Raw genomic sequence first — 12,633 nt, forward strand, 5'->3', positions numbered from 1 at the left:
ATTGAATGTATCGCCACGTTTTCCAAGAAATTAATTCTCTAAAATTGTGAAATCATGGATTTTGCCGATCAGCATTCTAAATACCTTATGCACATTTCCAGTGTAAGTCACAAGTTCAAAGTTATGCAATGTAGAGAGTATCTCAATTCGAAATCTTCCCTTTAGCTGAGTATTTTCAATTGTCTGGGCTGTGATGAGGTGCATTTGAAATTCTCAGAATCGAACGTGCAGTTTGTTCTCTATAGGCTGGCTGAAAATAGTCACAACACTCAAGCATCAAATGTCACCATGGCCATGACTCCAGTAATGTACGCCTTGAAACTGATGTGCACCTCAAATTATGCCACAGCGGAGAGCTTGGCAACTATTCCGCAATTAGAGATCGGTCAGGGTCGGGTAGAGATGACATTTGAAATAGAAAGAATTGCCCCAGAAACTGAGGAGTCTACCTCCGAGGAGGAATTGGATATGGAGCCCAGCACCTCCAAGCAGGCAATGGCTAAAGAGTTGGAACGACTTAAGCGTAAGCAGAATCGTCAGGGTCGGCGAGCTAAACGCCGCAGTAAACCATCCCGGAAAATCTATGTAGTGCGTCGCTTTGAAATGATATTTGATCTGGAATGGGTGACCTACCAGGTCAACGGAGGAAGTTTTCGGCAAATGAGTATTCAAGATTTCCACAAGAAATTCTTTGTCCCCGAACAACATTCCATGGATCATCTGATCAATTTACAGCGAACATATGCTGGGAATTTCCTTAAACTAATCAATGCCGACATGGATGCTTATCGAGAATTCAAGTGAGAGAAAAAGGCCCACTAAATTCTAATTTCATAATTATAGTAGTAACTTTCATTTCTTAGAACCGATGTGAATCCTTTTGATAAGTTCATTGACATCTTCTTACGTAGCCAGGAGCAACAGAACGAATTGTTGTATAAGCTGACCACAAATTGTCTTTCTGTCATAGAGTCAGCCCGTCTCGTTGAGAGGCATTTCGTTCTAAAGGTTTTTAGAGAAGTCCATCGCATTTTTGAGTACATCACGGCGGATGAGTACACGGTTATGTTCTATGTGCCCCGCTTGGATGGTTATCGACCGCTTAGTGTATTGGTGAGTTGGATAGAATAGTTTTTCTCAAGGTATTCCCTACCTAATCTTTAATAGAGTGTCGAGGACTTTGATCTGTCCAACGTACGCACCTACATTAAAGTGTGCCATGTGGACGATGTCATTTTGTGGAGCCATGCTGATCATAACATAATGGATATATTGTTGATCTCTTTTCAATTGGCCTTGGCAAGTATTGGCAATCAACCTATATTGTTTCTGGGTCAATTAGATAAGGTATAAACTTTGAACTTTAATCAACAACAACTACAAATATCTTTGATCCGAATCCATCTCTCTGTGGCTTTCAGTTGAATGAATTTGTATGCCATCAATATGCCACAGCATTCTTTATGAACACTCTTATTGGCAATGAAAATCCGTATGGTCCGGTACGATCTATAAAGCACACTCCAAATATGTATTTTTGATTGATCATAACTATATTTTAGAAATGGATTTGCACACGTTATTTGCAAAGCATTATGGAACTAGGCAACTCCATGGGCCTTATTATCTTTGTGGAATACCCCAGTGGCTTGACTCTACTACCCGATAATCATAGTGTGATCAAATGTAAACAATATCGCAAGGAGACAAGCGGTCAATTGTGTTGGAAACTATACGAAGATGTTGTTAAGGATGAGAATCAATATCTATTACAGTTTCAGGAAATGTTTAACTGAAAGGAGTTTGATTTATTTGTTCAATTTACGACTCTTCCAATTAAAAAAAAAATGTCAAAAATTATAACAGCCAAATGGATGGCTTATTAAGTTACGTTTAACGTCTACTTTCATAATAAGATAACAATTTTCTTAACTTCCTACAACATTTAAGTCTAAGATCTGATATTGTTTATTCAATAAGTGAAAAATATGGAATGAACCATTATTATTATTAGTATTTTTCTTTTTGTGTATCCCAAATAAAAGCACGAATTCGAATAGCTCGAATTAATTCGACACTTAATTTAGTTAGGCTTCCATTATCGTATTCTGTTACTTTTGTGAACTTGAAACTAGGAGATATTTAACTTATATCAAACTTTTGTCTGTATATTCCAACATTTGCTTAGGCCAATGCTAAACCTCTTCCAAATTCTCTGCCTTGGCTGGCATCTCCAATTACGAACGTTTTTATTGTCGTTCCAGTTTTTTGTTGTTGGATGAAGCTTACACCTGTGCCTAATGCCTAGTGTCTGCTTCCTGGTCGTGGTCGTGGTCCTGGTCTGTCTGGTTTTCGTTTCACTCCCAGAAGCGCTCGTAATTCGAAATGTTTACGGTACATTTAATTTCATTTGGATTATTACAATATGCTTTAGGTGGAGAGTAGGAATTGAGAATTTTTGGCTGTTGTTTGCTCCTGCCGGAGGCCTTCCCCTGCCCCGCCCCCTCTCTGGGTATATTTGTGTGTCACTATGCACCATTTGGCAAGCCGAACAATGAGCCATGGAACCCATGAATCCCATGGTCGTTGCCTCGCCGCCTTCTTTCAGGTGTATAACATGGAGGCGACATATTTCATTGTTGTTGCCAAAGTGTAATTGCGAATTCCAGACAAATGTGAAATTTGAATTTACAAGTTTAACTTTTCTTGTGAAATCATTTGCTCACAAGGACGACTCCCGACTACTGTGTATGTGTGTGCTCCAGTTCCAGTTCCATCTTCAACTACCGAACGGCGACTGCTCCTTTTGTGTGTGAGTTTGAGTCAAGTGTGCAATTCTCGACTTAGTTCATTTGTTCCATTTCAACGCTTGCCTTACGTTGTGATGGAAGCGAGAAGAGACCAAGAATGAGGTGGAGTTTTTTTTTTTTTTTTTTTTGGGTGGCCCCAAGTAGGAGAAATGTGGTGACTCGTACATCTTTTCCCAGGCCGCATAAACAAATGTACTTGCCTTTTCCTACTCCTGCTCACTCTTTCTCCACTCCTCTGCCCTTTCAGTTGGCCTAGCATGTGCCAGCACTTTCAATCTCAACAGTCGTCCTCCTCGTCCTCAACGTCGTCGTAGTCAGGAGGCGCACACACAATGGCAACCGTTGCCATATTTCCGGCTTTTTTTCCTTCGTCTATTGTTGTTCCCTGGTCTTTGTATGTGTTACGTTGCTGCTATAGAACCTCATGTTATTATAGATACCTTAGTTAAGGTATATACTAGATACTTTGATAAGTTGGAAGTTTTAATAATTTCAAAACTATTCCATTACTGGCTTTCTTAACAAAAGATCCTAGACTAGTAGTTCAAAGAATAGTTTTAGATGAAATCTTGGTAAGAATCACCTATCCCATCCTAGAACCATGTATATGTATGTATTAGTTTTCAATAAAGATTTTCTTAAAAAAGGATACTAAGAGAGATCTTTCTTATAAAGATATGTCTTTCCAATATCAACTTTGGCGTTTACTAACGAATATTATCTATGCTAAATATTATGTATTTACAAATCTGGGTTGTTTATCTAATGGAGTTCTACTCACAGTTTTAACTTTAAGGTCTTTTCCAATCGTTCGGATCGTAAAAAAAGTGTATTCGCTTGTTTAGCTACTTCTTTACTCTACATTCAATAGTTTCTGGTTTGGCTTTTCCATTTGTTTTGTATTTTCTTTGTTTTGTTTTTTTCTTTGCTTTCTATATTTTTTTTGTTAGCCAGTTTGTTCTTTTGGCCTGGCTAGTAAGCTCTCTGCCGCCGTAGGGAGCTTTTGTGTTCGAGCGTCATACCGAAAAAGTTGCATTTCACGTTTTGTTGGATACCATTCTAGAGCTCCAAACTAGGATTCTGGCTCCAGCTCTGGCTTTAGTTCTAGCTTCCAGACTCACTCTGGGAGCTCTTCAATTCGGTTTGCTTCTTTCATATTTTGTTCGTCGTTCTTTTTTCTGTGTGTGGGTGTGTGTGTGTGTGTGAGTGTGTGTGTGTGTTTTCTCAATGTTTTTGTGTAATACTTCAGACCAACCCAAAAAGCCAAAGCCAAAGTGGTGTGTTCCGGTCTGCCGCATAAAACATTGCCACGCCTCCTTCCCTCCCAAGACACACACACATACATAGATATAGACATATACACACACACTCACACTCACACAAATACAATTAGACTCTTGGTTTGTTGGTTCAACTTGTTTGCTTACATTCAACTTACTTCACTTCTGCTGCGATAGTTTTCTTTCTCCTCCTCCTCCGTCTCCTCCATTCTCTTACCCAGCATACAGTCTATTGTCCTGGCCTCGTCCTACCTCGTTCCTGGTTGTAAAGTTTTGTTACCCGAAGTTTTACTCATCGTCATTGTGTTTAGGAAGCGACTTAACTTAATTTTGTGGATTTCCATGCATTTCTCTCTCTCTCTCTCTCTCTACATCTCACTAAGATGAAATTTTCTCCTCTGTGTTTGCTCTTTCATTGTTGTATTTTTACTCCTCTTGTTGATGGTTAAGTGAATCATACATACGTATGTATATATGTATGTACATATAACTATAGACATTCGTAGTTACATACATATGTATGTACAAAAATACATACAATGTACTGGCAATGTAAGCATTATGATTGTACCAGCATTCAGTTCTTGGCAATTGTTCATTTGTGGCCATATTTTCAGTGTATAAATCCTCAAAACAAAAAAAAAAAAAAAAGGAAATGCCTCAATTAGTAAGATTACGATTCGGTAATTTAACAGGAAACTTGAATTACTTTTAGGCATTTCAAAGGGCTTATTTCTTAAAAACAATACGAAATCTGGGATAAAGAAATATTTAAGCTTTACAGGCAAAATGCAGAGAAAAATAAGTTTATTGAAAGGAAATAAATTCTCAAAAGCTAAGTAAATTTGTTGTTGGCTTTTTTTATACACACATATAAATATTTTCAATTACGTTATGTTTTCCATTATTAAAGGGATTAAGGTGTTTTTAAACAAAAATTCGTTAAATATATGAAGAAAATAAAAATCCTTTTTCCATTTACATATGTACATATGTGCAAAAAGATTTTCAAAAGACTTTACTTGTGTACTACAATTTTCTTTTATTTAATTTAAAATTTATAAAAACTTAAGTAGATTAATAAATAATTTTTACAATGATTGACTACATATGAACATTGAAAAATATTTCAAAAAAAAAATATTTGATTTCATTTTAAATTATACTTATAATTTAAAATGAAATCAAACTGAAATATTTTTCAATGTTATACTTATAAATCATCATCATGAAAATGTTATCTGGTTCTGAAAGATCGTAAGACGGTTATCTTTGTGAATTTTTAACCCTGGCAGGACCAAATTAAAATGTAGAGACTGTAAAGAATCCTTGATTTCCTCTCCACAGAGTGTTGCATAATGTCTAAGTTTAAAGAAGTCATTTAAGTGCTCGAGAAGCTTAGATCAGCACTTATTCTAAAGCTCACAAATAATTTGAGGAATAAGAAAAATCAATCAAAGAAATGATCATAAATCGTTATCATGTTTTATCATAACTCTCAATTGAATATCTGTTTGACTCGACAGGATATATATATGTATATATACCCACCAGCACATGAGGAAAGGAATCTTTCATTTAACTAGACTTTCGAAGATCTCGTCCTCGTTCAATCTCCATTGTTGTAGTTGAATGATAATTCAAATATTTATTGATTAGAGATACATTTCAGAAAAGCAGAAAGAGAAATGGTAAATGTAGTCCTGATTTATCCTATTTGAATTAATTTACTAAATGTTGAGGACTTAGATATATTCAGAGACGACTTTGATGAATGTCACAAAAGTAAAAAGTTCAGTAATTGATCAAAACAAATTCTTTTGAATGCCTTTATCTCTATGACTAAGTAATTTTTATAATATTTGGACGAATCTGTATTAAGGCAAATGTAGTTAACTAAAGAAATCGTTGAAAGAATTGGAAATTGAAATGAAAATTCATTTGAATTAAACTGAGTGTTGCTTACATTGAAATGAAAATGATTAAGCAAGAAGAAATCAAAAGGAGGCAATGCAAGTGAATGGAAGGGAGTAGGCGGAGGCAGGGCGGTGCTTAGGAATGTTGGCCAGAAACATCAAAGTCAACATGAATTTAAACTTGTCGTTTGTTGCATTTGTCAAATGCAGGCAAAAACAAAACCTTTGACTAAATTTGTTGTTGATGTTAGTTGGTTATTGACAGCCACACACACACACACACCCACACACATAGAGAAGCACACACATAGTGTAAAGTTTGTGCCTTGTTTTAGAAAATTTTGCAGTCTGTCTTCCTGCTTGTTGAAACTGTGCCAACTTTTTTTTTTTCTTTTTCTTTCTTTGTTTGTTGGCCTGACAACTTCATCATGAACAACAACAACAACAACAGCAACAACAATAAGAACAAAGTTCATTCTTTTGCCTCATTCGCAAAAGAACAAAAAACATGTTGAAAAACTGTCGTTGGCCAAATGTTTTGTCATGATTCTCTTTTATGAAGTCGAAGTATCCTTTCCAGTAACTTGGCCCACTTTATTGAACATAGAATCAAGAAGAAGGGAGGAGAGAGAGAAAAATACAGTCTGAATGACATAGATGGATAGGAAATGGACCACTTACCATTTGATCTAATGGTATGCTTTTGAATTTTTCAGCATTTGAGTAATTAAATTTATGAATTTATACAGGACAACCTGTTCGAAATATGCACACGTGCCTATATCTACTACATGGTTGCCTATTAATTTGGAGTGTATTTCAGTTTGTCGTTTCCTTGTGGCCTCCTCCACCTCGTCCTGCTTACTTCACAAAACTGTACACATGTTTGGTCTTGTAAAAATGTCATGTTAATTTGTGGATTGTGCGCCCCAAATGGAGCATGGACATGAAGCTGAGACATGGACACACAGAGAGAGAACTGGAACATGCAAATAAATGTCTCCACCGACCCATCCACCCACGCACGCATCCCAAAATTGGCCTCGGCATGAACTTTTTCGGGCTGGTCCCCCCATAGCCACCACCCCTCTGTCCGCCATCCTTAAAAGATTTATGAGTGAATCTGATAAGTGCTGCCAATAAATTTTGCGAAACAACAATTTACAATGTTCATTGCATGCTCTTGATGCCAATGGAGGGGTGAAGGTGGTTCGAAAGGGGGAAACCCAAAGTCCAAGTAAAAATATTTTCCTTTTTTTTTTTCGTTTTTGGTTATTTTTATGACCATTTTGGGTGCAAGCAATATAAACAGTTGGCAATTGAAGATACATAAGTAGAGCACTTCTCTGGGAGTAAATTCCTCCCCCTTGAAATTTGCTAATGACTCGCCATTTTAGATAATAAAGCAACTAAAGCTATCAACTATTTGGTTTTAGTTGGTATTTTGGCAAAATGTTCATTTCTCTCTCCTAGACAACTAATTTACTCGTCATCGATAAATTAAACGCAGTGTTTAAAGTTGTTTCACAAAGTTTATTTATCTATTAGCCATAATTTTGAATGGTTTAGTCTTATATTAAAGCTCACAGCAATACATTGAAGTGATTATGAGCAGAATAGAGAAAAAAAATTATTGGGTTTAGGTTTTTGAATTAAAATTAATCGTAGATTTCCAAGTTTTTTAAGTATAAGAGGCTGCAGTTCATTCTTTATGGAGTTTTTTCTAGAAATTGGACTGCATGTGGTCTACTAATCATGTATCTACTCATCCACATATCTGTCCATTGATCTATCCATCTATCTAAATATCTAATAAAACATTTATATAACGATCTACCCATTCAATCATCTTTCTATCCATCCATCTATGTATCAACCCACTGACTATCGATTGAACTATCTATCGTTTTACCTTATGGATGTTAAAAATATAATACTTTTTTTTACATTTCTAATTATTTCAGTTTGCAACAACTTTTGTAGGTTACTAGGAATCTCATCGACTAAAGATAACTTTAATTTTGAACAGTCTCTATGAAATTGTTGTTCATTCTCTATGGTTTTGCACATTTGCGAGTTAAATTCTTTGCTTAACATGTTATGTGGGTGAATATGTAACTAAAATCTCATTTAAGAACGTCTGAGAGAACTATTTTGGAAAGAAATTCCCCCAAAGAGTTGAGTTATGCATTTTAAATTGTTTTTTGCTTTCTGGCATTTCAACCAAAAATGGGCATCATTAAAATTAAAAATAAGGAAAAAACTAACGTAACGTGAAGCTTAAAATGAAAAGGATAACCCGCAATAAAACGAGTGGACAGACTGAACATTTTTGTCTGAAAGTTTTTGGCAAGAGTAAGAAACTGAAGGGCCAACAGAGCACATGACAATGAGTCTGCTCCTGCCCTCATTCGCAGCCCTTTAGCAAGGGGTCGTGTGGGAGGGGCGGGGACTCAACACTGGTGGTGGCGATTGTCAAAAGTTTGGAAGCCTTGCAATGTTCACAAACATAAAAATTTTATTCATGACGGAAGCAATACTCAAATTTCATCTATTAATATCTGGGCACAAAATGGGTCTTTGTCGGTGGCGGGGGGGCGGCGTCAACTAAAACTGAAGCTGAAGCTAGCAGGAAGCAGGGACTCCCAGATGTCAGCTCATTCTAGGCTATATATGTATCCCTATAGCATCTGTCCAACTGTCAGTCCAACTGTCTGTTTGACTAACTGACAGACCAACACACACACTCACACACACTCACATTCAGATACATATAAACAAATACGCATACAGATGCGGTTGCATCAAGCCTGAGTGCACATTGCCAACATAACCTCAAATTGCATTCCTAATTCCTTTTCTACTGCTCCTCATCCTGGCGCTGGTCCTGGTACTGGTCCTTGGTTTTTCGGTCCTCAGGTTCACTCAAACCACTTTTTGCAAAATGTGCAATTTCCGCTTGAAGGCGAACACCAGGCATATCCAACCCACCCTACACACCTCTCCTGTGTCCCTCCTCTCTCTCTCTAGATTTTAGACATTGGAATATTTTTAGGAGTAGAGAGAAAATTTATTAGAATCATTTTATTATTTTGCGGGCAACTTCATGTTGGCATCAACATGCATACATACGTCATATTTTCATTCAAGTGCAGAAGGTAACTAAGGTCGGTTAGTTCGGTGAGAAGATGGGCGACATCAGGTGGAAACACCCCCAAAAAATCCCCCCAAAAAACACATACAAATAATAAAGCAATCAAAAATAGGAAAATTGCAACTTTTACAAATTGGCCCAACTAGACAAAGAGAGAGAGAGAGAGAGAGAGAGAGCGAGGGAGAGACAAAGAGATTCATGCAAATATTATATATTTTATATACATTTCAATTCGATCCGAAAGAAACTTTTACTCTAAAAAACTAGTCACCAAATGATCGGTTCGTTGATTCGTTGCCGAGTTCCAAATGAAATGTAGCAGAATGCACAAAACTTTTTCATTTTCTTTTTGTTTTTTTTGCTTTTTGTGCTGAATCAACTACTACTAAAAGATTTATGATATCAAAAATGGTGCCTCATAAAATATACACACACACCTTTTGGAGCTAGAGAGAGAGAGAGAGAGAGAACGCGGGAGGATGAATGGAAATGGGTCTCTGGATGGGTGTGGGTTGTGCATGTGGGTGGGTAGTGTGTGATGTGATGCCATAGTGTCGATAAAACCATTGTTGTTTATACTATATAACCACCTCCCGCCAGCCAGCCTGCCTGCCGACCTCCTCCCTGGGTTGGCAATTGCAGACTTTTGCTTGGATGATTGCATTTTGGCAGCATTTTTTATGCGTTCATCATGCGGTCAGCATAAAAGTCGTAAGTTAGACTCACCAAATGTCTTGATATACATACATACATACCCCTCCAGCAACATGTTGCCAATTTTTAAGTCTGAACATCGTAAATCAACGACCAAACACGACACACCAAGGGGAAAATTTAAAGACAAATTCAAAGTTTCTTTTCTGTTGAGGCCAAGAACAATTTATTGCACTAAACGCATTTTCTACTATATAAATTGTACAATCCCAAAACGATCAACGAACTATTTTGGACAACTCATTGGATGATAGTTGGATTTCACGTTAGTTAACGCCAATGGGTCGCCATCTTGCCATTTTTGCCTGCAGACAGAGTTCCATCTATTAGTTTGTTTTTTTTTTGTGTCTTCCCAGACAGTTACTTACTGCAGTTGTACTGGTTGCCGGCGGCCTTTGAGAACTTCATCGAATCCTGCATTGGCGAACTAAATGTGGAAAAAGAATGCGTTATTTTGGTGCAGATTTAGAAGCCGTGCCTGTACATTGTTCTACTCAAAAAAGTTTCTAGCAAGCATGTAAGGTATCCTAAAGCTAGGTTATCGATAACTTCGAAAACCAGGGCCAAGAAACGTTGATAGGTTTGCTGGGTGAAGATCAAAAGCCTTAAAGCGAATAAGTAGGATTTTGTTTTTTTTTCTATTTTCTAGTGGATTTATCTATAGGGGAATGCTGTTACTATTACCTATTTTAACTTCTAAGGGGTTAATCTTTAGGGTTAAAGTTATCAGATTGGAACACAGCCGCAGAGGAAAGTACGAAATGACTTACACTTCATTCTTTGTCCCAGCTCTAAACACACATAAAGATACTTACTTCAGACCATTGCGCATATCTCTATTATAGTTCATTGAATCATATTGGTTTTTCATGCGTTGATGTTGTTGCATTTGCTGAGGCGACGGCGATTGGGATTGTTGCTGCTGCATTTGGTGTTGATAATGCATATTATTGCCAAAGTTTCCACTTTGGGGAAAATTACCCCACATTTGGTTAGATGGCTGGTTATTGCAACTGTTCCAGCTTGCAGGAGTGTTGGCGACAGAACCACCCATCAAACGACCCTGATGCATTTGATTATATTGATTCATTTGTCCCATTTGTGGTGCCATGCCACCAGCTGACATGCTCTGGAGATCGGGTATCACAGCATTCATCCCAGGAGCATCAATAGCACCGGCCATGGGCATCATGGTCATGCTACTCAATGGGGTAACCGATCCATATGGCAACTGTGTGGACATGGGCATCGAAGCGGCACCCTGTGGCATCATGCCCATTGGCAAAGATTGCATCGGCATGCCCCCACCATTAATACCTTGATGCAGGGGGAAGGACATCGGAGCCGCGGTGGTCATTGGAGGCATCTGCATCTGAGTATTGAGGTTCATTTGGGGACCCATTGGCATAGGGGCCATTCCACCAGCATTACCCATTGGTCCATTCTGCATTCCCATGGGCATCATACCCTACATACATACCGAAACAGGAATAAGACATTGGGGTTAGTTCCAGGCTGGGAGGGAGTCATCCAACTATACCTTATTGGCATCCACGCCACCAAAATCGGCTTCATAGGGCACTGAACAGAAATTCATTTTGAGCAAAAGGTTTTGTTTTAATTTTCAACTTAAAAATTTAGTAAAACTTTAATTTTGATTTTTTTGTTTTAGAATTTTTTGTTTTTTTTTTTTCTAGAGAGATCTGAATGCTACAAGCGTTAACTAAGAACTGACTACAATCACGAAGTCAATCACTTGGGTGAACTTTCTACAATCCATGGCCCACTTAGATTTGGAAAATAAAATCATTTCTGATTCTATGTACATATGTACATACATATATCAAATTGTTGACAGTTCTATAATCGATAATCAAAGACTTATCGAGTTTAAAGTAATAAATCGATATCGCATTCAAAATCATCACTGTGTGATTAGATACATAAACATATGTACATATACATATGTACATATACATGCATATACATACATACATATGTACATACATATGTATCTTACATTACTCCCACTTCAAGGAAGTTCATAAATTTTCATTGTACTTCGAGTCACCATTTACCCCGCGCACAGTGAAATGGAAAGTAATGAGAATGAGAACGAAGATTACCAATTTCCATAAAACCGAATACAAACAACATGAACATTTGTTTTTTCCGTGTATGTGTACGTACATAATTAAGGTTAATTTGTTGTACATTTCCCTAGTTCGGTTGCATTTCCATACTCAATGCTTTCCTCATGGGGCAGATAGGTGGGTAGGTGGCAAGGTGCCTCATGCTCTGGCAGTTCAATTAATTTTACCTTCGCTTGTCATTTTATTGTTTATCTACATAAATACATGGACATTGCTGGTGCCCGCTACCTTAACCTGTCTCTCTGGCATAAGCTTGGCATGCCATTTATTCAGCGTCCTGACTTCGGATATCCTTCTGACTTTGCCTGGCATGGCCTTTCCTGGCCGTGGCCGTGTAGTTGCCACACCATTTATGCCATTAAGTCATTAGCTTTGTTTAACAAATAACAAACTGTCAATGAGTTGATTAACGATGTTTTTCGCATGAACTGCAATTAGCCATAGCCGTTGCCTCCGCCTCTGCCGTTGCCGTCTGATAAATGGGTGTGATTTTGCGCCTCAGCTCTGGCAGAAGTTGCTATTGATGCGCGGCCTGGGGCATGAACGCTTGCTTCTCTATCCTATCGCAAGTTGCCGCCGTCACTTGGCAATTATTGTGTATATTGT

At 37.7% G+C, this 12,633-nt stretch overlaps 2 protein-coding genes across 2 annotated transcripts; one reads left to right on the forward strand and one right to left on the reverse strand.

Annotated features, from left to right (window-relative positions):
- On the forward strand, window positions 1–1,796 carry ord (orientation disruptor). The gene is made up of 6 exons (XM_068291450.1): window positions 1–102; window positions 166–800; window positions 864–1,113; window positions 1,168–1,347; window positions 1,422–1,502; window positions 1,563–1,796. Exons 1-6 carry the CDS (start codon window positions 55–57, stop codon window positions 1,794–1,796), a joined length of 1,428 nt encoding a protein of 475 aa, XP_068147551.1. The 5' UTR covers window positions 1–54.
- An 8,216-nt stretch (window positions 1,797–10,012) lies between these two features.
- Window positions 10,013–11,603, reverse strand: LOC137577031 (protein pygopus). Its single transcript, XM_068290391.1, has 4 exons — window positions 11,415–11,603; window positions 10,690–11,342; window positions 10,243–10,301; window positions 10,013–10,179 (listed from the first exon to the last, which is right to left on the reverse strand). The coding sequence occupies exons 1-4, from the start codon at window positions 11,469–11,471 to the stop codon at window positions 10,145–10,147; spliced, it is 804 nt and encodes a 267-aa protein (XP_068146492.1). The 5' UTR covers window positions 11,472–11,603; the 3' UTR covers window positions 10,013–10,144.
- Between the last annotated feature and the right edge of the window lie 1,030 nt (window positions 11,604–12,633).

This window comes from Drosophila tropicalis, unplaced genomic scaffold (genome assembly GCF_018151085.1).
Source record: "Drosophila tropicalis isolate 14030-0801.00 unplaced genomic scaffold, ASM1815108v1 contig_593, whole genome shotgun sequence".
Taxonomy (NCBI): domain Eukaryota; kingdom Metazoa; phylum Arthropoda; class Insecta; order Diptera; family Drosophilidae; genus Drosophila; species Drosophila tropicalis.